We start from the raw sequence: 27,419 nt of genomic DNA, 5'->3' as shown, positions 1-27,419 counted from the left end.
AGAGGACCGGTAGCGGTCTGTGAATGAAATGGTACCAGGCAGCCCATTTCATTGAAACTGAATTTAAATTCCTAGGTTTATACCCCAAATCAAAAATATCTGTGTTCCATTAAAATTCTATTTATTTAAAAAAAGGGGCCCCCGAAGGTAGTTGACATAAATTTTTTAATGTTTGCAATGTATCATTGTCTCCAGTTACCCCCAGATGGAATAGTCTCATTGCAAAGAAACAAGCTCAGGGTTCTCATTGATTTAACGTTCTAGTAAGTTAAAATGTTAAATCACTTCATATTTATTTTTTGGTGTAACTATTTTGTTTTGAAGGCATGTTTAAATACAATTAAATAAAAATTAACCAATAAAAAATAATCTAAAATATAAACAATCAACGACCCCCCCCCATGCGGGCTGCGGTAAAATTACCAAACGTTGACAGGTCCGAGGTGATAATAAGGTTGAGGAACACTGCTGCTATAAAAGATTGAAATTGCATTGATAATTATGAGAAACCGCATAATTTAAACACTGTTAAAGTTAAAAGATGATTCTTTAAGTATTTCTAGAGGAATATGAAAAATTGTATTAGTACATAGAAGTGCTTCTATTATTATGCTCACCCCTATATTTACATATATGTATGTATAAATGTAATGGTTATATATATATATATATATATATTTCTCCATGTGTCATTTTTATTAATGGTTCCATAAATTNATATATATATAATGGATAATGGTTTTAATATTAAGACCTGGAAGGATGATGCTAAAACCCTGGAATTCTGAGGTATACTCAAAATACAATTACCCCTGGTAAAAGTAAAATTGGTTAAAGTATGTAAAAAAATTAAGTAAACTAGAAAAATAAGCATTGCCACACAAAATGAAAGAATGCAAATCCTTTATACAGATAATATTTTAATAAAATCTTTTTAACAATTAAAACACTTTGAAACAAAAAGAAAAAATAAAATAAAAACAGAATCACTTTTATGCCTTTCATTTTTGGCATCTTAAAATTTTTCATGTATGTACACACATATAGTAAATTTGTCTCCGTTACTGTACATAGATTCACTAAATATCAAAATTATCATCCATCATTTAACAAAGTTCATAAAAAAAAAAAATAAGTTATTGGTAATGATTCTTTCCAGCAAAGAATGCATGTAAACAATAAAATGAAAGCATGTACAGTCTGGCCAACATGAGATGAACCTCCTGATTGAGAGTTCACCTTGTGTTAGCAAGACTATACGATTCAACATATGTTCTGCTCTAAGAATTGGAAGAAAACAACAAATTATGAAACATTGATGTTTTTATGAAAATCCACAGCACCTGAGGACACATAAGATTAGACGACGATGGGGTAATGTACAGATCAAATGAAAAACATGATGCCTCCTAAACAGCAATAGTTGTAGAGCAATCACCTGTGGAGAGTTTTGTCAAGTAGCTGTCGATAAGAAAAAAAAAAGAATGAAAAATGTGGAGTGTATTTTGAATAAATGCAAAAAACATGTCTTCAATGAAATGCTTGGATGTAGTTATTTTGGTGGAATAGAGACTGTATAATTATAGACCACAAGACAGCTGAAGTGTTCAGGCTGAGGTGTGGGCTTTTTCCATTTTATGTCAGCTGCTTCTCTCACTTTCACGCCAAAGTTGAACCAACTCATCGAAAAGCTAGAATGAGAAAAAGAAAAATATTTTCAGATGCATAAATTACAATTTTTATCAACATTATCTTCTAACTAGCTAAATACCAATTCTTAGAAAGAGAGAAAAGTAAATAATCACCAAAGCAGTATTTATTAGCACTAAGAAATCATGAACAAAACTGTAAGGCATATGACAAAATAATCATTAAAGCTAAAATAATTCAATTTTTTAAAAATTTATTATCTTTCCAGTGGCTATATGTTATTAGATAAAATAAAAATATATATTTAGGGGCTCATTTTCTCAAAATTCAGTCCAATAGATACAATAATCAAGATATAATATTTACAATAATAAAGAAATATTTTACGGCACTTCAAGAGGCCTATTCTTGGTACCAAAATTAAATACTTTTGTTTGTACATTTGGGTGTGTATCAAAACAACATCTTTTGCTAATGAGTATTGCTTTACCAAAATTAACTATGCACTGTCGGTTACCTAAATGAATAAAATACCTTTTCACTATCTGAACCAATTATGCCTCTTATTACAGAATTGTTTTTATTTTTAATTTAATTACTGCCAAATTTAAATTAGTATTTGGATTGACTAAGAACAAGTTTCAAAAGCTAAACTAGACTACAAATAAAATAAAAACAGGACTTCAAATAACTTCAGAAATACTAATTTGGAGACAGCATATTCTACCATATTCATGTTAATCATTGAATTTATGTGATATGGTATCTGCTCCACTTTAGATGTTCAAATTCATGACTTTTCATGAATAATTCCAAGAATTTTTATTACCGAATTTACTATTATTACCGAATTTACTATTTTCTCTACAAAAACACAACAAATTTAAAAAAATATTATAATAGCATTAATTGAAATAATAGGTATAACCAAAACTGTTATACTCTGCATTTTCATATTTATTGATTTTAAATAGAGTAAGAAAGAGTTGAAGCAATAAAATAGCTGGGAAAAAATAGCAAATAACTAAACACTGTTAGATATATGTAGTTATTTAAAGCTGTTTTATTTCTTCTTAGTGTAATATAAAAAGCCTAAACTAAAATTTTAAATTGATAATACAAAAAAATAAATCATAAAAAATTCGGAAATCACAGAAGTTTAAAAGATAATTCGCTCTAGAAATGATGTTCTTTCTTTCATTTTTTGAAAGAGTACCATAATTTTTAAAGAACAGGTTAAAAACATTAATAAAATATTAATTATGAGGGGGGATTTTGCTACAAATTCAGATATTCGAAACACTGTGAAATTGGGAGAGAGAGAGGGGGAATTCCATTTAAAAAATTAGATTTTTCGGCGACTATGGACTTTCCATGATTTAAAAAAACAAACAAAAACAAAACAGTTAAAATCAGGACACATTTTGTTCAAAACCAAAATCCATTACTTTCCAGATGCGTGGATACCCTGGATATGATGAATTAAAATAAATATTAAATAGCATTCATTAAACTCCTTTTCTTATTAAATAGCTATAAGCTAGTACACTACACTGATCTTGCTTTTAAAATATTTTAAAAACAGAATGGTCTATTGTTTAATTTAAAATGATAGCTCATGCTAAAAAACCAATGAGAAAAATTCATTTTTCAAATGTTTCTCATGAACCATCTAATTGAAATTTTTGAGCGACTTTCAAAAAACGGGGATTACGCTCCCTTTTTATCTGCTGCTCAAATTTCAGAACTAAACACAAGTTATAACAGGAATACACACAAACTCTTTCTATTATTATAGATATCAGGTAATATGACAAATTTTACAAAAGTTTGTTTTAACTAGGGGTTTCCTGCAAATCAGATAAGACAGATTCGCCAATAGCAGATGACATAACGTTTTCACTAAACTAACTGGTTTGATAATATTTATTTATTTTTGAAAAATGAATAGAATGTCCAAGAAGGAAGGAATTAAAAATTGTCGGACAGATCAGTAATCAAACAATGAAAACTTAAGTTTTCAATAATGCAGAAGTTAATGTAGAAAATATGCTAAAAGAGACACTGAAAAATGCAAGGTAAGTTCTAAAAATAATTTGTATCCTCATAAAATGAGAGGAACATGCTTCTAACAGAAGAAAAAAAAAGATTTCTTTTAAATTGCCAAATACAAATTTTACCAACAGACATAAAAAAAATGTTTAATTATAGCATCCCTAAAAAATGATTTAATAGCTTATTTATTCTTTAAAGATATTTATTTCCTTTTTTAGGCTGTAGTTTTATTATTTAAAGTTTAAAAAAATTCTCTTACACTAAGTTACAGAAATTTCTGAAAGTTATTTTATGATTGAACATACTAAGGCTTGTTTTTATTTTTCTTCTTCTTAAAATATGATTCAAATAAATATAAAGATGAATTAAAAAAATACTCACTGAATTAACCCATACATGATCTTCTAAACAATCACCCAATAAAGTGTGAGATTCTAGTTTTTCTCTGTTACCTCTAACTTCATTCATCTGTAGAAGAGAACCAATAAAATAAGATTTAATTCATAATAAATATAACCTTCAAATTAAGAATAAAATATTTAAGCAAACACTACTCTTCAAAGTCACAGTTCGGGGTATTTAAGAGATGAAATCTTAAAAATATTTTTCAACTCTAAAAGTAACTTGATAAAATAAAAACAATAAGTATAATATATTGTAACATATAACAAACCCATTACAAGAAGAATGATAAATTTAAAAATATTTTTAAAGAATATCACACAGCATTATCTATTGTTCATCCTGATAATTATATCAGAATCGTCGGATCAAGAGTTCATCCAGGTTTTTAAACTATGATCTGTCAGTGTGCTTTTTCTTTTAAAATTTTTGTAAATAAAATTCTGTAAAAGAGTATGTTTACTTTCAAAAGTTGTTCATTCTATTTCCTTTAAAATCTTTTGTTTGCAACATGTTCTTAAAAAGAACAAGGATAAAATTTCTCCTTCAACTAAATATCTGGTATGTTTTTTTATTATTTCCTGTAATACAATAAAACAGCATAATGTAAATTTTTTGTTTAAATTCTTTTATTTAAAACATTTCTAAATATCTAAAATTAAATATACATCTTAATATCATTCTTAAATTTTGAGAATTCTGAATAATTAATTAAGATAAAGAGAATTTTGGTTTGATTCTTCAAAAAAAAAAAATTATTTTTATTATAATAAAAATGTAAGTCCAGTTAAAATAATTAAAAAAAAACAAGTAACATATTTATCATTAAACTTGATAATTATTGTGCCAATCATTGGCCTTTAAAGGCCTATTTTTTTGTTTCAGTAGAATACTTTTAATAGATAACTTTAACAGAAGACTTTTAATAGATCTACTACAGTTGATCTTTTTAGTTTTAACAGATGAGAATAACACATTTGATTAGACCAAGATTGCCCATAAACAACCAATTAACATATGCCTTGCTATTACACATTGTCAAATTAATCTGACATTGAAGTATAATTCTCAACAGACAAAGGATCAAAAATAAAAGTTAATAGTATGTTATAATAGTACATACATTACAACAGTTAATAGATATTAATTATAACAGACAAAGCAAGGAGAGTATCAATTAGTATACAAAATATAAGCAATTAAAAAATATCAATATCAAGTATTTTAGCTGCTTCACACAATGCAATTTACAAAGTTTAAAATTACAATGAATTTTTTATAAAAGCAAATTTAATAAGTTCCGTTATAATGCCAATTCCCAGTGTCAAATGAATTTGGTGTGATAGCATGCTTGTTATTTTAAGCAAATGCACACATTTCATGCTAAAATAGCAATAAAAAAGACAAAAAGATTAAACAGATATATTTATCACTTTTTATTTAATTTTTGAATAAGATAAATTTTCTCTCTCCAAATATCACCTATTTGTTTTATGTAACAACAAATTGTCAAAATTTTTTGCCAGGCTTTTCTTCCACTGAAATGGGCTTAGCCCCCCAAAATACATGCCCATTTTTTTTTTTTTCAAGGTGAGCCCACTTGAAAAAGCCCGCTTTTTTCAAAGGTGATTTTCTTTTTAAAATTTTTTTTTTACTGTACTAGAGACATATAGCGCTCGGGGATAAAGTAAAACTCTCCTTCCAGTGAGATGTCCCAGGTTCGAATCCCACCGATGGAATTCTGCACCTGGCTCACACCGCGAGATAGTAAAATATCCTCAGCAGTAAACAGATCATAGCCCCCTTGCCATCAGACTAAAAGTGGGAGGTATTTGTGGTTTTCCTCTCCATGTAACGTGAATGCAGGTTAATTTTATCGAAAAACTCTCAAAGAAGGCAATTTTTCTCAATACTTGATCCAGAAGTTCGACTGGGTTCATAATTACAAAACTACAGAGACTTCCAAATAAAGATAAAGTAACTTGATACATAAATGGGGAGCATTCAAAATATTTCAAGAGCATACTAATGTCTCTTTAATTAAGATGGAAAAGTAAAGTATATCTTCTCATAAAGAGCAGATACTAAAACCTTACAAAAATAGCCTTATGTAAGGTTATTATGTTTGTTTTTTTAACCAGATTCCCATTATAAGTGCTGACCACAGTGCAACTGGCAAGCCCTTTTTAATTTGTCATAATCATACTATTTTTAAATTATTAATATTAATAATTTGGTGGTGAGTTGGACAGTTGTCACAATAGCAGATAGATAGATTTTTATATGCAGTACTCATTACATAAAGCTTTTACTGATACACATAAGTTGTCTTCAAATATTTATAATTTAACTTTTTGCTGTATATGCTGTATATGGAAGACAAATTAAAGGCATTCTTATGAGAGAGGAATAAGCCACAAAAACAGAAAAAAAGTGGTACCAAATTTGTAATTTAGTTAATTTGATAGACATCATTACAGTAATCATTTCAATATTAAAAGCAAAATCAGTACAGGACTAAACGAGAGTTATTTTCTATCTTAATATTTTACAATTTTAATTTGCTGAAAACTGATTATAGATGAAGAAATTTTGCAACCAGTTTTTTCATGCTACCAGAAAATAGCGAAAATAAATTTGTTATCACTATCTCACAATTAATTTTTAAACATAAGTATAAAACTAGATCTGTGATGCAGATCGGTCAGCATATGTTAAGATATTAAAGAGTTTCCCAACAAGTTTTAACCATTTTCAGTGAATTTTTTTTTCTTAAAGAGCCACTGATTTCAGCAAAAATACTACTAAAATATTGCATGTCTGCATATGTTATAATCTTAAGAATACAAGGTATATGAGGATTTTAACTGATATGAAATGAGCAATTTTTTTTTGTTTTCATTTAATAAATTTTGAAAAATTAAACATTGGTAACAAATACAGTCAGCTATTTTTTTTCTATGCAATACATAAACAGCGAATGCACATTTGGACTTTTCAGTTTTCTCAGAACTGTATGTTTTAGAAGAATTCAGAACAATTTTAGACACTTACCAGTAGGAACCCATTCAAATCACCCAAAAAATGATTGATATTCAATAAAACACTCAATTGTATGAAGAACTAACCTTTGTCCTACATTTGATGAAGAAATTATATTTCTGATGGTGAAGACGGTTATAGAGTGAAACAGAAGTGGCACATTTAGAACAAACAAAGAATTGTGTTTTATTAGTTGATGATCGCTGGATGATCGAACACAGGGTGTCAGAATCATACAGTTGTCCATAAAATTGCAATAATTTTATTCCTTTCCTCTTCTTGCACACCTAAAAAATAAAAGAAAATAATGATTATTCATAATAAAAACTTGTTTTACTTCACAATTTAAAAGTCAGGATTTGTAGAACAGGGACATTTTTTTTGACTTTTAAAAAGGATAATAGAGAAACTAAAATAAATTACATAGCTTGCTATAGATTATAAAGGCAAATTAATTTTATTGCTAAAGAATAATAAAATATAGTATCTCTTCCTTCAGAATTACTTTGTTTAGAACGGAAAGTTTTAATCAGTTCTCAGTAGAGATGTAACAAATAGTGATTTAGCCAAATATCGAATATTAAGCAGTCGGATAGCAACATTTAAAAAAAAGAAACATTAATAAATATTATCTTTTTTTAATAAATAAGTTTAATCATTAGTGGTAGATAATGAAAACTTAGCTACGTTATTAGTATAGGGAAAAAATAAACTATAAGTTATCCATTAGAAATAGTTCAGATAAATAAAGCTGGCTAACACCTATTTAAAAAAAAATGTTTTCATTAAAGATTATTGAAACCTTACTATAATAGAATTTCAATAATCGAGAAAAAAAAACAATATGAATATACTACGAAACATTTTTGTACATAAGTAATTTAATGGATGATTTCTTAATTAAAAATTAAATGACATGATTACTGTATTGTTGATTGAAATCAACCCTTTCTAGAATAATAGTGAACTAATCAATAATAAGTTCATCGATTAGTTCAATGAATATTATTGATAAGTGACTAATCAATAATAGTGAAGTTTACAAAACTCTAACCAACAAGAGTTATTTAAAGCATTTGCTGAAAATAAAAAATTGATAATTGAGTTCCTTTTTCATGAAATGACTGAATATCCAAAAAGTTTGAAACAAATCTTGCAGGTACATGCTGAACTACGAAATTGGTGGGCAGTACCCACTTTAGAAATAATGAATTTTTCGACTATTACAATTATTATTAAAATAAAAAGATGTAGGATTGGAAAACAAAACCTTACAACACCACAAGTTAATCCACATTTTTAATCCTAGAAAACGAAATGTTCTGAACACACAAAAATCAAGAATATAAAGACAAAAAAAAANAAAAAAAAAAAAAAAAAAAAAAAAAAAAAAAAAAAAAAAAAAAAAAAAAAAAAGAAAGGAAAATTGAGGTCAAAATATTTTTTTCAGGAAATCAATACAATGAAACTTGAAATTTTCAAATGTCTCAAGAGGTCCAACAAGACAATATTGCATGAATAATGAAAACAAAACAGGCTACACATAAAACACACACACAAAAACAAATATCCCCACTGCTATTCAGCCGACTTTTGACAACGGCACCACTTTACAGGGACTAATCAGAAAACTTAAACAAACATCAGTGTAGGGTAAACTAGGCGATGGCTCTCACATCATTCTGATTCTTCAACAATAAACGACAATTATTAATAACAGTCAATTTCCCTACATTAATATTTTCCCTTTGTAAGAAAAACTTAATCCCAAGGATTAAAAATTCCTCATAAGGAGAAAAACGTAATAGCACAGCAATTGCGATGATTATTGAAACTAAAAAATAAATAGAAAAAAGTCCTGCTAACAGAACCCACTTCGAAATTGGACAAAAATTTGCTTCAACAGAATTGCAAAATGGATTTTATTGAGCCGACTGATTGCGGCAATGTTAAAACGTTAAAAAGCTTCTCAGAGTCTACAAATAGCACCTGGTACCATCTTAATGTCCAGAAAAATTTAACAAGTTTTGTAAGACTTTTCTATGAAAGATGGATATGCTAATAAAATTATGCACCCCGTATCTACTGAGGTCATTTCTGAAATCTTGTATCAATAATAAATATTCTTTTTTTTTTTAAAAAAAAAAAGTTAATTAAGTATATAAATACTTGGCAATGTTCTTGTTCCATGACACTGTCCAGAACATTGATACAAGGATAAGTAGTTGCACTTGATTTCAATTCTTCCTCCCAATAGTCTCTCGCCATCTTGGACTTTTTAGAATCTGTGACTGATTCTATGTCCTTGATGCTATTTAAGAAATACTCATCTATGGGGGGAGGAAAAGACAAAAAAAAAATTCATTAGATCATTATTTTAGTTATTAATCATTAGTTTGATAATTTTTTGCATAGTATATCATCAAGCAGGTTATGAGTTTTCAAAAGATAAGTATTGAAGTAAAATATGACACAAAACAAAAGAAATGCATATTAATCTTAAAGTTAACCTAATAGCTATTGCATTTTTTTTAAAACATATGTTGAAATTATTAGCAGTTACTTTCTGCATAGCAGCAATTTTGAAAATATTCGACTATCTTCTAATTGTCTGAATTGTAACTCTCTTGTGTTTTATATTAATAGGTCAGTTGAATTCCAGCATGAAAAAAAATGGCACACTAACCTTTATAATGTTCAGTCTCAATATTCAGCTAAGCTTTAAATTTTTTCCTACTTACCACAGCTGGATTCATTTTGGTATGGAAACAAATAGCAATATTCAAAAAAATTTTGAGAAATTTGAAAATTTGTTTACAGTTTAAGCAGATAAAATTTTATAACATGGGGTGAAAATGAAGATTTCACAAAGATATAACACAGTACTCAGTCAAAACTTTTTTCTAGTAGAATATAATATGCTTGTTGGGTTAGTGGCATAAATCACATTAGGTGAAAAATTTCAAGAAAAACAGCTATCGAAAAAAAAAAAAAACATTTGAATTTTCCCCTCCTTCTTACAATATTTAAAAAATTTATAAAGTATGCTAATAAACTAACTAACAAACTAGCAAATAAAACTTAAGAATTATATTTTTCAAAATTGATAATATTGACAATTTTACTTTCTGGAAATATTTTTATACTCTTTCCAAAACTTTGAATCTGGGATGATTAATTTCTCCTTCAAAACTTAGGAGTTATTCTGAATTACACTGACGTAAACACATACCTTTTTCTCGATGAATTTCTGATAAAAAGCTAGAATCGACAGCTTGACTAATTAAACTCTGTAGGAAGATGTCAAAACTTTCTTTTAGGTGGTCAAAATTTTCTTCTTCTTTCGGCTCACAACTTTCTCCCACAGAAGAATCATCCTCGATGACGTACTCGGGTTCCTTTGGTGCAATTTCAGATTTCTTAATTGCAGAAGAATGGAAAGTACTAAAAAAATATTATTGAAATAAGTTATATATATAAAGAACAATAAAGACAAAAAGGATAAAAAGAAAAATGAAGAAATTGAAAATTAATAAGTTTTATTTACTGTACATAAGTTGCAAGTATTATAGAACTCATAAAATAACTTTAAAATATAGAGAAAACATGAAAAATAATAAAGATTGAAAAAAGAATATTAAAAATAAAATATTTTTAAAAATATTAAAAAAAAGAAAAAAAAAAGGAATTTATTTCGAAAAGAAATATTAAAAAGATGGAAACAAAATAATAATGTAATAATAAATAATGAAAAGATATAATCTTTTTATCAGCTCAGATGATTATATCTATACTTCTTTTTGTCGATATAATAGCATAAATCAGGTAAATACACAGGCAATAAAATCAGGTAATTACGTGATATAATCAGGTAAATACAAAAATCAGTAAATACAAAAATCAACCATGTTAGATATTAAAATTGCAAGAATATGAATTGGGATATTAGTGTATTTTGGCATAGTTTCAAATATTAAAATATTCATGAGCAGAATTCCTCAAAAAAAAAAAANAAAAAAAAAAAAAAAAAAAAAAAAAAAAAAAAAAAATCATATGCCCTGTTCCTAGTTCTTCTAGACCTGTAGGGATGATATGAAAAATCCGAAATTTTGGGGTACACTGGGAATATAATCACCTCTGTGAAATTGAATTATTCTTATAATAGCTACTGCTAAACAATCATATTGGTCTTCCTTCCTTTTGTTTCCTCTAGTTTTATTTTCAGAGTCCTAGGAGAAATAAGGTTCCTCCAAACAAAATCCCAACCCTGTTCATGACATATAAATATATCAAATTTGATGAATTCAATATTTCTTATTAAAACTATTTATAAAATATACTTATAACAAAAAATGAAACATTTACGTTACTCAGCACAAAAATTACTCTACTAAATTTAGAGATTAATAGCAATTATGTAGTTTGAAGAGTATAAATATAGGTAAATATTGAATTCTTAACTTAAGAAAAGAATTTTTTTAGCTTTTGAAAAATAATAAAATATTATATTGCTACTAACTACTCAGAGTAGAGTAAATTTGATTGTACCAGTACATATAGAGATATTACAAGATCTCTTTTCAACAGAAAGTTGGAGGTTGTCTGCTGCCATAGTAACAAGAGTAAAATCATTTCTTGCAAAAATGACATATCTCTCCCAACCAGAACCTATGCGATACAGACAGTTAACCCCACATTCCTTATTTTTATTAACACAGGGTGGCTGTAATTTCAACATACCCTAAGTGAAATTCGGTTAAAAGGGTGTTAAAATATTCTTACCTTTCAACAGGGAGGGAGAGGTCAGGACCCAGGAACTTGACAACATATAAGACAGATGTGCGAGATATGATTTCCACTTTAGCTGACACATAATGAGACCAGGAATACTCATTCCAAGCTGCATACTAGACAAGAAGAAAGTAAACAATATAAAAAGCTATTAAAATGAATGCAAATTTTTTAGTAGAAATTTGAAGTTCTAGGCAATTATAAAAATTCTGGAAACACATTGACAATCAAAGGTATAAAATAAGAAAAAATAGTCACTGGACAAAAGATCTGTACACATTTTCACCGATCCGTTATTAGATTCAAAAAGGAAAAGGTAACTTAAAAATTTACGAGACACATTAAGTTTAAAATACAATATTTTTTAATTTTTGTAAACTGAAATTGCAAATTAAGCTTGATATAAATTAAAAGTTTATCATTACGTTTTCAAAAATGTTTAACGTTACATATTTGCAAAAAGTAAAGCATTATATTGATAGTTAAAAGTATAAAAAAATTCATTAAAGTGAAATGAAAAATTACAAAGAATGCATAACATTCAAAATCATGTCGCAGAAACTGAAGTTATTATTCTTTTACACTGAAAAATGAGAGTTATCGAATTTTTTTTTAGGAGGGAGAAGATGTATAACATATAAAATAATAAATATTTTTTAAAATGTATTTTATTTTGTATTGGATTATCTTTTGATACACGAATTTTATAATTGTGTGCAAAAATGTTTCAATTCAGTTAAAAAAGTCTGGAGCAGCAGCGAAATAAGCAAAAAATAATATTAACATTAAGGGTTCAAAACTTTAGAGTGCTCTCCAGACCAAACTATTGGGACCCTATTTCACAGATTACGGCTAACCCTATATTTTGGGGTCAGAAATCCGAATTCGTCGGAAAAAAAAGGTATGTTTATTCAGAAAATGTAAGCTTTTGAGTCTAATTTCGTAACTTAGAATATCGTCTGCACAAATTAATCAGCTTATTTAAGGTTATTCCCCCGAGAAGAATTCCTAAAACGTGAAAATCCTATAATTTGATCAAAAGTTATCCAGGGTGGTCCGATATTTTTGGCGTACTGTATAACAATTGTACATAGAGCTAACAAACAATTTCACACTAGCTTAAACACTTCTAGTATAGCAGATTTTCAGATGTTTAGCTTGACATTAAAAAAAAAAATGTATGTTAACTAAGAGATATATTTTAAAATTCAAGTGGAAAACTAAAAGAAATGAACACATAAATTAAAAAAAATTCAGCAAGTTTCTATTCTATGATGCAATAACTAAGTCCAAGTCTTTTTTTGCAGGACACTGTACAATAGTTTTAAAAAATATATTTGGTTAAGATAAAACTGAACTTACAGTAACATAATACATCATGATAAATTTTATCAAAAATTTTCCGGCAGTATATGAAATGCAGTTAAATAAATGGACTTACAGTAAGAGAGCTTTGATATATTAGCACTCCATTTTGCTCTGCCACTTCAAACCGCTGTAACATATGAGTCTTTTTGTCTATCTTCCAAATGTATGGTGTAGCATGGTCTAAATCTGATTTGGCAATTAGGAAATGGTCCTGAAAAAGTTTTTTTTAGTGATATATGAGCAGAAAATATTTTTTATAATTTTTGAAAAATATAGTCATAAGTTAATTATTTTGGTGTCTATAAAAAATCAGTTAAAGTGTTATACTTCAACAGTTTTCTTATTCAATTTCTACGCCCGCTGCTCACTGAGGTGCCCTCGATGATTGCTTTGTAATAATTGCTGTTTCTTGGCATAAAACAGTTGAATTTATTAAACTAAAAATATATGCACTAAAAGGAGCACCAGTTTCCACGTCCAAATAGCTCTCTTATGATACTATTAAGATCTATTAGTAAACATAAATCATTTAAAATTATAAGTATATTGTAACTTGGTGAGTTCACAACTTAAATTTAATATTTTTGCTCACTTAACAAATGGATGTGTTTTAAATACAATTTTTGCATTCATAACTTTATGCAAGAAGTTGAAAGTTAAGTTCTAAATCATTGAAAGAATATCTTTATCTCATAATAGTATATTAATGTAATTTACACCAAAAATAATAATTGTAAAACGTGTTGATAAGATCAGACACCGATTCAAATAACTTTATCTTAAAAATGTAACATAAGAGTTAAGTTACAAGAATAATAAAAAAATAATTCTCTTAAACTCTTAATTTAGTACAGTTAGTCTTAACAGTACTGGTAAATACCTCTAAATTTGGGATACAAAAATATTTTAAGGAAAACAATACCTTTCTGACTTATACGAATTTCATGCTGATGACAACCAAACAAATGTGAAAACTAATGTGGGAAAATAGGATCCTACCATATTTTTTAAACTCATTAGAATGTGATTATATTCCACCATCTAACATTTTCATTGCATTCCTTATTTATAAAGGGTGGCTTAAAGTCTTTATTTGACTCGCCTGTTCCATAATTTGTCGATTTCCACATAACAATATCGCTAACTTCATATTCTATTAATGAAGAAGCTAGAGATATTTAAAAACGCACAGAACGAAAATATTAAGCTCTTTCTGAAAACAAAATGAATACTTCCTTAGTTAAGATGATTTTCAAAAAAATAAATAAAGACACTTATAACACTAAACAATGTAATGACCACAGAAAGCGATAATTTTAACATGCCAAGTAAATAGTAAAGTTTCAGATCATGCGATTTTGTTTGATAATATTAAGTGATTGATAACATTAACTGTGATAACATTAAGCAAAGATTAGTGCATAATGAAACAAAACAAGGGTCCTCACTTAATATCAGAGATAAAATTTCTCGATTATTCCTGGTTTTTTCAAAAAATAATATAATAAAAAAGTATCAGACAAGATGTTAGCTATATATAGTAATTTTTCGGCACAAAATTTTATTTTATTTATTATGTAAAATGTTAGATTTCGTTTGAAGCAAAATAGGACCAAATGAAGGTATGGTATAAAAATTTAAGAGTAAAGGCCAACGATTCAGACTTTTGAGTTTTTTAAAAGGAAAAATTATAATGGATTTCAAAATTCTTTAACCATATAGTTAGAATAATCATACATCCACCAGGTTAGGGCAAAAAGAAAAAAATAATTCCATATTATTCTCTGACTTTCATGATAGTATCAAAGTTCTTGAAAATTCTAGATTTACTGAAATTTAAACCCTGATTTTTATCTATAAATGAGGAGATTTATATAATTGTTGATCTGTTAGACAAGGTTTCAGGTAAAAACAAAATTACTTATTACAGTTAGCCAATTAAAAAAGTGATTGCTTTAAACCGAACTTACCAGAGGAGGTGGTAATTTCTCCTTTTTTAATTTTTTGCTCGAAGGTTCCTTCTTTTTCTTTTCTTTTTTTGGCAAGTCAATTTTTGGCGGTTCTCTTTTGACTTTTTCCTTTTTTATTGATGGTTTAGCTCTGACAATAGTGATTGATGGAACGACCCTCTCGTCATCTTTCTTTCTATAATCAACACTCTTTTTCTTCTTAGGGGGTGGAGAGACACTTGAATGACTATTCTTGATGGAAAGCTTATGACCAGGTTTGGGACCTCGTTTTTTACCACTTGAAGGAACAGGGGGAGCTTGCTTTGTAACATCTCGTTTTAAAAGAGGATCTGCATTCTGTTATGAAATAAAATGACACTTTTAAAACAAATGCAATAAATTAAAATTTTCAAAAACAAAGAAAGATTAAATCATAAATTTAAAAACGATAACTTCATTGTTACAATCTACAATTAAAAAACAGTCCACAACAGTCCTATTCTACAATTCTAAAATTAATCTACAATAAAAATTTACAGAGTTAATTTGCAACACTCTCTTTAAAAAATTCAAATTTGTCTGTGGCTTTAATGCAGTTAGTCAGATATTATTAGGGCAAAAATTAAGCTTAATCTAACATATATTTAGTACAATTGAAAAATACTAAATATAATAAAATTATACAAAAAACTTTAAGTTGTTTAAATTTAATTTGAATTTTACTCAATTACACTTAATTAAAATCTTTTCTTTTAAAAGAATGAAATAAGCATAATTGCAATTCATAATGTTTTGACTTGTGCCTATTCAAGGTTTCTACATAAGAATTCATTACTTTGCATATAAATAAAAATAAAACAAGAACCAAAAAAAAATTTTTTTTTATGCCATAAATTTTTTTTNCTAAGAATGAAATAAGCATAATTGCAATTCATAATGTTTTGACTTGTGCCTATTCAAGGTTTCTACATAAGAATTCATTACTTTGCATATAAATAAAAATAAAACAAGAACCAAATATTTTTTTTTTAAAAAAAAAAGGAAAATTATTATTTTTTTTTAAAAATGAAGAGTGAACTTGTTTTACTTATACCCTTTTTTTTCTAGCAACTTAAAAAAAGAAAAGAAAGAAAGAAAAAAACTTCAGGTGGAAAATAATTTGTAGAAGTTGTGATAATTCGCAGCATCTGCTGCCTTGCTGGAAGGTTTTTGCAAGGGCTTGCAATTAAGGTCAGAATTCAGGTTTTATTATGAGAATTTTTGTTCACACATTTCTGATAATAATGAAACATAAAATATTTTAACAAAAAATAGTTTTAACAGTCTAACCAGTCAAATACAATTTTAGTTTTGATATATTGATGTAGCGTCATGTACACAATAAGCAATAAAATATAGCAGTATTAAAATAACATGCAGATTCTGCATATTTTTAGGTCGTACTTTTGAAACTGATCCAGTCCATGTCGGATCGGAGTCTGAATCATCTAAATTAAAATCATCTAAATTATCATCAAATAATTCATCTTCAAATTCGGCAATGTCTATTCTCTGTGAGGGCCCTAAAATATAAAATGATAAAAAGATTAATACAAATGATAAAAAGATGAAAAATTTAATAAATAAATGAAATGGAAAGCAATAGGCTAAATAATACTAATACTATAAGTTAAATACACTGACTCCACTTTTTTAAAAAAGCAAAGTGAAAAAAAAATTGAGAAGTTTAAAAAGACAATTTTTAAATACGTATTGTAGTTGGAAGTAAAAATCGTTAGTTCTTAATACTAAAGATTTTAATTACACAGGTTTTCAATAAAAAAAAGTTTTAGATGATGATGTTTCTAGAAATTATAAAGCTGATGTTTTAAAATATCACTTAAAGCTATTTTCTAAAACTTTCTTGATAAAATAAATAAAAAGCTGAAAAGCTTTAAATTCGAAATAAGTTTTACCTTCATGTATTCCTGTGAAAAAGAAAAAGAAAAAAAGGAAAAATATAAGCACGAAAATACAATGTTCTAAAATAAAATACAAATATTTTTAATGAAAATAGCTTCCTTTAAGTTAAAAAAAATAATCAGTTAATTTTCACATTTTATGGAAGAAATCAACTGACTACAATTCGATTTTAAGTAAAGTTAACCAATTTTCATATCATCAATTAGTAAAGAAACCAGTATTTTCTGGTCCTTAAAGTAATGCAAATTTCAAGTTAGACAAATTAAAAAAAACCCTGAGAAAATGAAATTAGAGTCCACTTTAAACGAACTACAAATTTTTCAGCTGTCCGTTATAAGTGTATAAATTAATGTAAGTTATATCGGAGTGCAGAAGGGACTAATAAAGAAGTTCGTTATAACAGAGTTTTTACAATATCCCAGATTCAATATAGTGGAGGTTTGACTGTAGTAGTCTTTCAACTCCTGTAAATTTAAAGTTAGAAAAATGTGCAAAAGAAAAAAAAAACTGAGAAAATGAAATTAAAGAATCCACTTTAAACAAACAACCAATTTCTCAGCTCTCAGCGTATAAATCAATGTTAGTTATATCAGAGTGCTGAAGGTACCACTAAAGAAGTATCACATTAGAACAGAGTTTTCACACTATCGCAGGCTCATTATAGTGGAGGTTTGACCGTAATTAAAAAATTACAGAAAAAAAAATTATATTCTAAGACACAACTGGTTAGAAATAAAAAAAAACTTACCAGGTTCTGGATCTATAACTAAATTTTCACCTTTCCTACGTCTCAAAGATGACAGTCTATCACCCTCAAGTTTAGAGTTGTCAATCTGATCGTTTTCAGCTAAAGGTGCTGCCACCTCTTCTTTTACAATAGGAGATAAATCAGAATTTTTTACCGACTCTGATTCAAGGTCTTCATTTTTACTCGATTCAGGTGGATCGGTAGTTACAGGCGTTTTAGCCTTTCTTCCACGCTTCTTTGGAATGTTGGGGGTCAACAATTCTTGTTCATTTTCATCCGCCTTTATTTTCAGTTTGCCTGCCGGAAGAGTGTGATAATTAGTGAGAGTGTGACTTTGTTCTTCATAGTCACCATATTTATCATGATCAACATAATCATTTTTTCTCTCGGCACTATGCTTTGAATACATTTCTGAAAAATTACTTAATTTACCTGTATGTTTGCTTTTCTCCCTAGAATCATATTCTCTTTTGATTTGATGACTAGACAATATGGAATATCCAGAGGCACTTTCACTCATATCTTTGCACTCCCACCAACCTCCTTCACGACCGCGCTTAGAAATTTTTAAATGTATTCTATCTCGCTCTTTGCGCTCTTCTTTGATATTAAGCTCAGAGGAACTAGGATTAAATGAGTAATTATCACATGAATTCTTTCTGGCAAACGTGAGGAATCTCTTTTGATAGTCTGTGTCTTTTCGAACATTACTTCTTGTCCTACGACTAGTATGGTTAAAAGTAAGTTTTAACAGAAAGTTCAATTCCTCTTCGATAGAGAGTGGCCTCCCGATCCTGTCCTCGAAAATGGTTCGAGGACAGGGTGGTTCGTAGCATTCTTCCATATCAATTATTTCTTGCTTATATTCTAATCGCATGGGTGCCACAGACTCTGGTTCCATATATACATGACTAGGGTAGGACTCTTCGACATACTCGTAGTCGTCGAAGACGGGTGCGAGTCGTGGCCGACGACCTCGTCGTCCGGTGCCGTATTTTCTTTGACTTAGTGGGAATCTTCCTCCTCTACGACCTCTGCCTCTTCGACCCCTTCTTCTAGGGGAATGAAACAGACCCCTCATGTTGAGTGGCTCATAAGAAGGAAAAGGTTCATCGTATTCACTCGACTGACGATGATTGACAGTCATGTTTGCACTCTCTAGTTTAACCGGTTGTTTTAATGGACATTCATCACCCTTAGGCTGCCTAGTTTGTCTGGTAAGAAGAATTTCTGAATCTAAAACACCAAGGTCATAATTGGAGAAAGTGTTATTCTGTTCTTGAACATTAGATCCAGGTTCAAGGGGTGAATTGTACATATCTGAAGTCTTACTGTCATCAACTACACTGGATGATGAACAGCCATAAGAGTTGTAATTTTCATAGTGATTTGACACAACGGGCACAAGAGTAGGATGATGGGAATAAGTTCTATATGAATTCAAGGCAGAAGAATTTCTGTATCTAGATGGTTGCATAGGTTGTACAGGGGAAATGCTAGAGGAATAGGTTCCATATGGCACATCATGACTATCATTTTGCATATAATGCGGACTTGAAACAGCTGGAGACGATGGATAAGGTTGCCCATAGCGGGATCTTCGGTCGGGAGGCATTGAATAAGAATGAGTCCTTGAGGGTATTCTAGAACTGTTTCCCCCAGAGACTTGGCCTGAGTGCATTGATGGGTACACTGATGAATAAGATGAATGTCTTTCTTGAGTATATCCACTATAATCAGTTGGATATTCATTTTTAAGAACCATAGACTGTGATCCATGATGAACAGTGGATTGTGCATGTGATGTAGAATTATAACACATAACAGCACTACTAGTGGGACTATGCTGGTGATTTTGAATAGTTCTTCGAGTAACAGAATAACTTCCCCCATTCATAGGGGAACATGGCGGCAGTGTAAGATTGGGATCAACGTTACCATATGGAGATGATGGGTATGACTGTTGAGTAACAGAAGGGCTATTAGGCGCAGGGCTTTGTAAAGAACTATAAGCTCCATAATTATTTTGTGGACTGGAATAGTATTCACTCGGTGAATTGACAGAGTTCAAAGCAGGGGATAGGGAAGAAGTATCACCCGAGTAGGCCGACTGCACAGACAATGGAGCAGATGAATAAACAGTCATTTCTCGGTCATTATGAGGTCCATTATTATATGTCGAGGGTGCAGCTTGCTTTGAAACGGGTGGTAAAAAAGTTTCATTGTTTGGATCAAAACGATTCACCCGATGTCTTATAGTTTGGTGAGGGAGTTCACCAAAAGGACCCAGAGAGGGTTGATCAAGGTTCGAATGCGAAGGAGTCGGATGCGAGTACCGACTGGCACCATCGGACCCTGCCATCCCATTTTCTTCATTCCGATGTCGTGGAAAATGGTGCATTCTAGACTGATTTTCCCTGCAAACACCATTGAATATATTTTCATTATAGAAATTGGAAGTTTCTTTAGACGGATGAGGATTAGCGAGTGGTTCGTAATGTGAGTTTGGCAACATTGCTGGACCATGGTTAGCACTAGAATATGATCTCGATGAAGAGTGAGGTTGCATGTTTTGACTAGTTGAAAAGAGCATACTGTTAGAATTGTTAGTTCCATAGGTATTTAAAGAATCTTCATGAGTTGAAGATAGTGGAAGGTGCGGTGATTCACTGGTCAGGTGAGAATACGGTTGCTGGCTGTACGGAGGCCACCTATTCGGGTCCATAGTTAGTATCGTCTCATGGTTTCCCTGAAAATGATGATTCAGGAGCTAAGCAAACCGAGTAATCAACAGATATTTTAAGTACATTGGTATCTTAGGTTATTAAATACTTTTATAAGCTAGTGCCTTTTTCAAAGAAAAAATAACAGTTAATCATTTAAAAGCAACTAAAGCGTGAACAACACACAACGGGGAAAATTAAAAAACAATTCAATAAAATAAAGCAAAAAAAGATTGCAAGACAAGAGGAAAAAATGGAATGAACATCTCTAAAAATTAGTAAAACATCAATATCTACACACGAGGGGGAAAAACATAAAAGGAATACATCTTAATAATACATAAACACAATACTCTTCATTAACTATACTTCTTAAGACAGTGATTCCGTTATAACGTGCAAAATACGATGCAAAAACAAGTTGTTACACGCCCCAGCGGCCGCATAATTTTCTGAGGTGAAAAATTAAATAGTATGTCGGCAAGTTTATAACTAAAATTCAAATAATTATGAGTGTCATATTATATCACTGCTTTTCTTTGATGCAGGTATAAACCATTTCTAATTAAAATCCTTCATTGTTCATATGTAATTCTTTTCATGTTCTGATTTTTTAAAAAAATTTTTTTCCGTCTATCATTAGAAAATTATGAATGTGTGTATTAATAGATGGATAAAAAAGGTAGAGAATTAACGTTTTAAAAAGGGCACCAGAAATTCAGAAGTCCTGAGTCCAACGGGCCAGGACATTTACAGTATTCTCCAAAGTATAACAGAATCACTGTTAAAACATCCACGTTAATATTAGTTACATTAAGATGAAAAAAATATTGTATCATAATATTTCAGATTTATTATTCATAAATAAGAAATTTGAATAATGGTGATAGAATAGGTCAGTAATTTTTAGTAAAAACTGTGGATCTTAACCCTTTCATTCTTTGTATTATTAGAATAAGAAAAAAAAAAGAAGAGGGAAATGAAAGTTGGTTTTTAACTGGAAAAATTTACATTATCATTCTATTAATATGTTAATTTAATTTTTGTATTTAATTAAACTCAATGTTATTCAAAAAAGTTTTCTTTACACAGGAGCCGTGGAGGTTGAAAAGTTGGACTCCAACCTTCCCTGAGAGTTCGACTTTGATTTATAATCAATGGAAATTCCTTCCAAATCCGAGGAAAGCATTAATACTAAAAGTAATTTGTAATTTTAAATCATACACTTATTTTTATGAACAATTGAAGTAACAGGCTAATCAAAATTACATTCTGTAATATAACGTAACAGTTGAAAAAATATATCTGTACAAATTATTGTAATTGTGCAAAACCCTTATATAGAACTATGTAACAATATCTCTTACACACGTCCAGAAGCTTCTTATGACAAAAATAAATAAATAAATACATAAAATAAATAAATAAATAATAATTCATTGAATATCCAAGGATTAGGAAACTATTACAAATGACACATTAAATTCGATTGTATATTTTTAAAAATTAATTTAGCTAAAAAAAAAATTGTTTTTAAATTTACAAATTGAAAGATAACTTATTTAGTTAGTTTATTAGATTACATAATTATAAAAATTGGTGCAAATAATTTTCATCAGATCAAATTCCCCCCCTTTTAATCTACATTACCTAACTTTTAACGAATTGGAATTAAGAAAATTTTTTCCGTCTTAACAGCTCTGTTTTATACTACTTGGAATATTAACAGTTAATTAAATATATTTTTAATACATAATGCGATAAGTATATATTTTTTTTATTGTACAAGAAAAATATTTTCATAGACATTAAAATATTTTCAAAATCATACTGCTCATTTTTGTTTTGTTTATAACTATGCTTAATTTAAACAAAGAAAAATAATAATTAATTAATTTATTAGAATTGGTGAGTTCATTTTAGATGCAAACCTTTAACTCGAAAAATTAAAATGTTTAAACTTAATGATGCATTTATTAAAACAACAAAAACAAGCCAATAAATAATTAATATGCACAAATAATTTTATTCAAGAACAATATGATAGCTATTATAATAAATTAAAATATAGGAATAATAAAAAAAAAACGTATTGAGTAAAAATAAATATCAATAAATTTTAAATTTAACTCGTACCTTTCGAGAAAGATATGCCTTGAATAAAACAAATATTTGCAGTGATAAAAACATTTTTTTAAAAAACAAAAACTAAAATAATTCATGTTAAAAAAATTAAATTGTTTTTTAAATTAATTTTATTAAAAAATATCCCATTAGTGAAAATAAATTAAACCTTAATGTAAATTTTTTAACTATCAAAAAAGTGCATCCATTACCAAATAAATGAGTTACATTATAAACTGCCCACTATTCAGGTGTGAATATGTTTTTCCTGCAGAGTAGCTAATGAGAAGAGGAAGCAAGTTTTACAGATCTCCCCCCAACTCTTTTCTCCTTCAATCCATTATTACTTCATTCCATTATTACTAAAGCAAGACAATCAAGAAGTAAAGCTTGATGTGAATAATGGGATAGCAAACAATAAGAGCAACATTTTGTGAATTTGTGCAAACAATTTTTAATTATTAATATTCTAAATAAATTACTATGAGAGAACTGCAATATTTTAAGATGGGGAGCTATCACTTTTTTCTAGGCTCAATAAAGCAGTAGTTTGAATATACATTGATATTTTAATAACACCTACTGATCTATTTTTACTCTGATTCAAATTAGTTTATTCTAACTAAATGATATGGATCAAAAATTTCAATATAGTCTACTGATTCAAATCACCAAGTGAACAGACATTTGTTTTCAATTTTTACTATATGATTTACTTTCACCAATTTCAGCTTAGAATAGCTTCAAAATCTACCAATAATTGCTGAGAAAAGATCTTCCATTTATATTTGAATGAACAGGCAGGTAAAAGATTGGATCAGTTGGCAGGCTTGGGTGATTAGGCTTTAATTGCTAGGTACTTCTACTATGTCTGAAGTCAGATATTGACACTTTATGTTGTTCATAGACCTTTATATTCATCTCCAGATTTTATATTTATTTTATAACCATCATCGAACAACCGATCCAATTTTTAGGGCTCATGACTACTAATGTTCAACTCTGTGTCTTGTACTTTTGAACCCGATCCAGAAGACAAAGGAAGTCTTGGATCAAGCATAAGGAGAAATTTGCCTCCGCGGAGGACTTTTTTATGGAACTAACCCGCATTTGGGTTGCATGGAGAGGAAAACCACGAAAACCTCCCATGGTTAGCCTAACGTTAAGGGGACTCTAACCCATGAATTGTTTACAACCGAGGATATTTTACATCCATCTCCAGATTAGTAATATTTTCAGATTCAGTGTAAGATGAAATAGCACAGAACACTACACATTAAGCATGCAAACAGTTCAATTTATATTACAATAGCCTATAAGATCATAAGAACCAATCACATTAACTAGAATATGATACATTAAGTATATTGATAAAAAACCTTGCTTTTTTTTCTTTACTTCGATGATCTAAATTTGCTAAACTTGATACTATACTTTTGTGTTTATAATTTCTTATATGCACATTGGTCTTATCTGACTTTTAAAATAAATTGGCTACAGAAAATCTTTGGAGAGGAAGAAAGGCCAATAAACCTGAAATTTAAGAATCGGCTCTCTTTTAAAAACATTATTTTGAATCTATTATAATTAGTCATTTTTCAAACATGGATGATCCCCTAAGTTTAAAACTTTGTGGAGGTAGACATTTCACAACGGAATTGAAATTTAAGTAAAAATCTAAACTTTGTTCAACGAGAACTGTTATTGAATGTAAGAAAGATGGGTAGAAGTGAGAAATAGGGCTAGTATAAGAGCATTCTGAATAATAGTAGGAGTAGTGAATTGTACAAGAGTAGTTAATTGAAATATATTAACAGCAAACCTTTATGCTAGTATCAAATTTTGTTGAACTGAGTATAATAATCATTTAATTTTTATCACAATCATTTCCAAAATGAGAAGATTTCTATTAGTTTATGCTAGTAAAAGTAACTTTCAAGCATGTTTTACTTCCATTGTCTGAAAGTCTTAACTAATTTGTTCCTCTTATTATACATTATATGCCTAGAGGAGAGGAAAATTAATCAGATGTAGCAAAGATGGTTGAAGAAGATTTAAAGATCAGAATAATTTAATGCATGATGATCATCATAGCAGATTTTAAGATAAATTACGTAGAAAACCTTTGAAAATGCATGTTTAGTATCAGTACTAAATTTGACCTTAATACAATTACAATATATATATATATAAGTTCAAAATGTAGAGAAAACAGGGAAAAAATTACAGAACAATGAAAAAAGGGAAAAAGAAAAGAAATAATAAAAATCTGGAGAAAAAAAATCAGAAAAAAAAATAATAATTAAATTAATATATATATAAATATTCATAATATAAATATTTATAATATAAATATTTATATATATATTAATTTAATTATTATTCGGTCTGTCCAGAACAAATTTGCTACCGTTTAGAGGTACCTTTACAAATTCAACTTTAGAAAAACGGCAGTTTCACAAAATACTTTTTTTTAAAATTTTATTTTTGTATCCCTTAAGAAACGATAAATCCCTATTTTTACCATAATTTTGTGTTGATTTTTTAATTTTTCACAAATTATGTCTAAATTTTCAGAAAATAGGTACCTCTCAGAAAAACCTAGACAGATAACTACTAAAATTTGCAATATCAGATAATTAACTGTTTTAATGTCAAAAGATTACTAAATACAAATTAATGCTTTAAAATTTTCAAAATTGTTTGAAGAATTATAATTTTATTCATGGCTTAAAAAAAAAAAACACTATAATTACTTTCAAAACCTAAATCCCTTAAACAAACTTTGTGCAATAATTTAATGTTTGTCTTCAAAATACTTGTTTTGGAAACTTTGATATAGATTAATTTTATAAGTCAGAATTGAACATGGTTTGGGTTTAACATTTAAACAGTTGAATATTTTAGAAGGAACATTTTCAGAAACTATGTTATCATTAGTTGGAGTGGAAGCAGGGGAAAAGGGATGCTATAAACATAATATAAATATGCCTCATAACTTACTTTCAATCCTTAGAAATGAATTTTAAAATTTAATACATTTATTTACAAACAGTTTGAGACTAATTAATGCAATGAAGAGAAAGTTACAAGCATTATTTACTTAGAATAAACAAATTAATTGAACATTGGGAAAAATAACTAAGGATATTAAATAAAAGTGTTGTATAGTTAAACAATTCATTAGAATGGAAGGAACATGAATAATGTAAATTTTTAAATAATGCACCAGCTATATAAAAATATAACTTGTTCTTAAAAGTTTACTCTAAAAATTAGTTAATTCTTCAAATAAATACATTATGAATAATGATATTTAATAATGTTAAAAGTAAATTGCATAAATTATTTTGGGAATTATAAAATTAATCAAATATTTATCTTTTAAAAAAAAAAGGAATTTAACAATCACAACTTTTGAAAAAAAGTTACCAAATTAGTGCGTTTTTTTTATAAAAATAAAGAATCAAAAAAGAGAATAAATTATAAAATATATTTTTTTATCATAGTAGAAATCTTTAAATTTCAGAATTAATTGATTATAGGGATGAACAAATTACGAACTAATGAATTTTAACAGAGTTAAAACAATATTTTCTCACAGTAAAAATTATACATGATTCAAGAAATCATGTAAATAGTATTAAAAAAAAATTAAACTATTTATTAAAAAATAAGTAATGAAACTAACATTCAAAATATATCGATCGATAAATATAGAATATTTTTGTATGTCATATTCATAATTAGGTAATTACTTATTTTAATAGATAATAAATTTAAAAAAATTGAAGAAAAAATTTTAGCCCATCATTTTATTTGTTTACAAACAAATATTTAATTATCAATAAATTATGTTTAATAATTAAATATAATTAATGCTAATAATGGAACGATCGAAAGGTATACAAACAATTTTATTTATAAATCATCATATTTCAAAGAAAAAGTTACTATCTAGTCCTTGATTAAAGAAGCTTTGGCACTAGCTTTTTCAAAAACCAGAGGGATTGCAGTCCAAACATCAAAACAGATCCAGATCAATGAACACAGAAGATCAAAACTTCCGCATTAGATCGAAAAAGATCACTTTAAACATGCAAAAAGGAAAAAAAAACCAAATAATCATGCAAAAATAAAGAATTTCCGCAATGGATTGTGTCTGTACAAACATACTAAAGTGCTTTTGTACGTCTATCTAATATCGTTTTCAACATGGAGACAGGCAGCGGTTGAGAGAGAAAAACACATACACGGTGAAAACTTATCTTAAACAACATTTACTAAGTGTTGCAATCAATAGATGGATGTCATCTATAAATTTATAACTTTGAAAAAGCTTACTTGAATCAGAAGTATTTGGAGGAGATTTTAAATTATCTTTTTTCCGGGGACGACCTCTTTTCGCCATCTTACCGATTATCCTATCGTCGTCTCGGTAGACAGGCAACAGTAAATTTACTACAGCACCATTTAAAAATTGAAAAGATAGTATTCAGCCGTATGAGGTAGAGCTAACACTGCATTGCTTCGATTTTAGCTTTTCAGGAGAACGTTCCTTAAGCCTGAAGAGGGCACTTCAGAAATAAGTAATGTCACCATATA

The 27,419-nt window shown here is 28.4% G+C and overlaps 1 protein-coding gene across 2 annotated transcripts; it reads right to left on the bottom strand.

Annotated features, from left to right (window-relative positions):
• Positions 1-900: 900 nt before the first annotated feature.
• LOC107451736 (uncharacterized) lies at positions 901-27,304 on the bottom strand. 2 transcript variants are annotated; one of them, XM_016067927.4, is made up of 12 exons: positions 27,159-27,304; positions 18,400-20,716; positions 17,968-18,264; positions 16,701-16,819; positions 15,279-15,614; positions 13,382-13,519; positions 11,932-12,056; positions 10,382-10,593; positions 9,319-9,479; positions 7,236-7,436; positions 4,087-4,173; positions 901-1,691 (listed from the first exon to the last, which is right to left on the bottom strand). In XM_016067927.4, the coding sequence occupies exons 2-12, from the start codon at positions 20,690-20,692 to the stop codon at positions 1,641-1,643; spliced, it is 4,020 nt and encodes a 1,339-aa protein (XP_015923413.2). In that variant the 5' UTR covers positions 20,693-20,716; positions 27,159-27,304; the 3' UTR covers positions 901-1,640. The 2 variants fall into 2 exon arrangements, with proteins under 2 accessions (XP_015923413.2, XP_042910761.1); XM_043054827.2 differs by having other exon boundaries at positions 18,400-20,737; positions 27,159-27,266.
• Between the last annotated feature and the right edge of the window lie 115 nt (positions 27,305-27,419).

The sequence above is a fragment of the Parasteatoda tepidariorum genome, chromosome 3, assembly GCF_043381705.1.
Source record: "Parasteatoda tepidariorum isolate YZ-2023 chromosome 3, CAS_Ptep_4.0, whole genome shotgun sequence".
Taxonomy (NCBI): Eukaryota; Metazoa; Arthropoda; class Arachnida; order Araneae; family Theridiidae; genus Parasteatoda; species Parasteatoda tepidariorum.
This window is presented reverse-complemented; position numbering and strand designations above follow the sequence as displayed.

Bases quoted from the DNA above. Each gene is read 5' to 3' on its own strand.
- LOC107451736 (XM_016067927.4), bottom strand. From the start codon at position 20,692: ATGGACCCGAATAGGTGGCCTCCGTACAGCCAGCAACCGTATTCTCAC. The intron at 16,820-17,967 runs GTAAGTTTTTTT...TTTATATTTTAG, and splicing joins AGTTATAGATCCAGAACCTG to GGCCCTCACAGAGAATAGAC. The intron at 13,520-15,278 runs GTAAGTTCGGTT...AAACTTTTTCAG, and splicing joins AGAAATTACCACCTCCTCTG to GACCATTTCCTAATTGCCAA.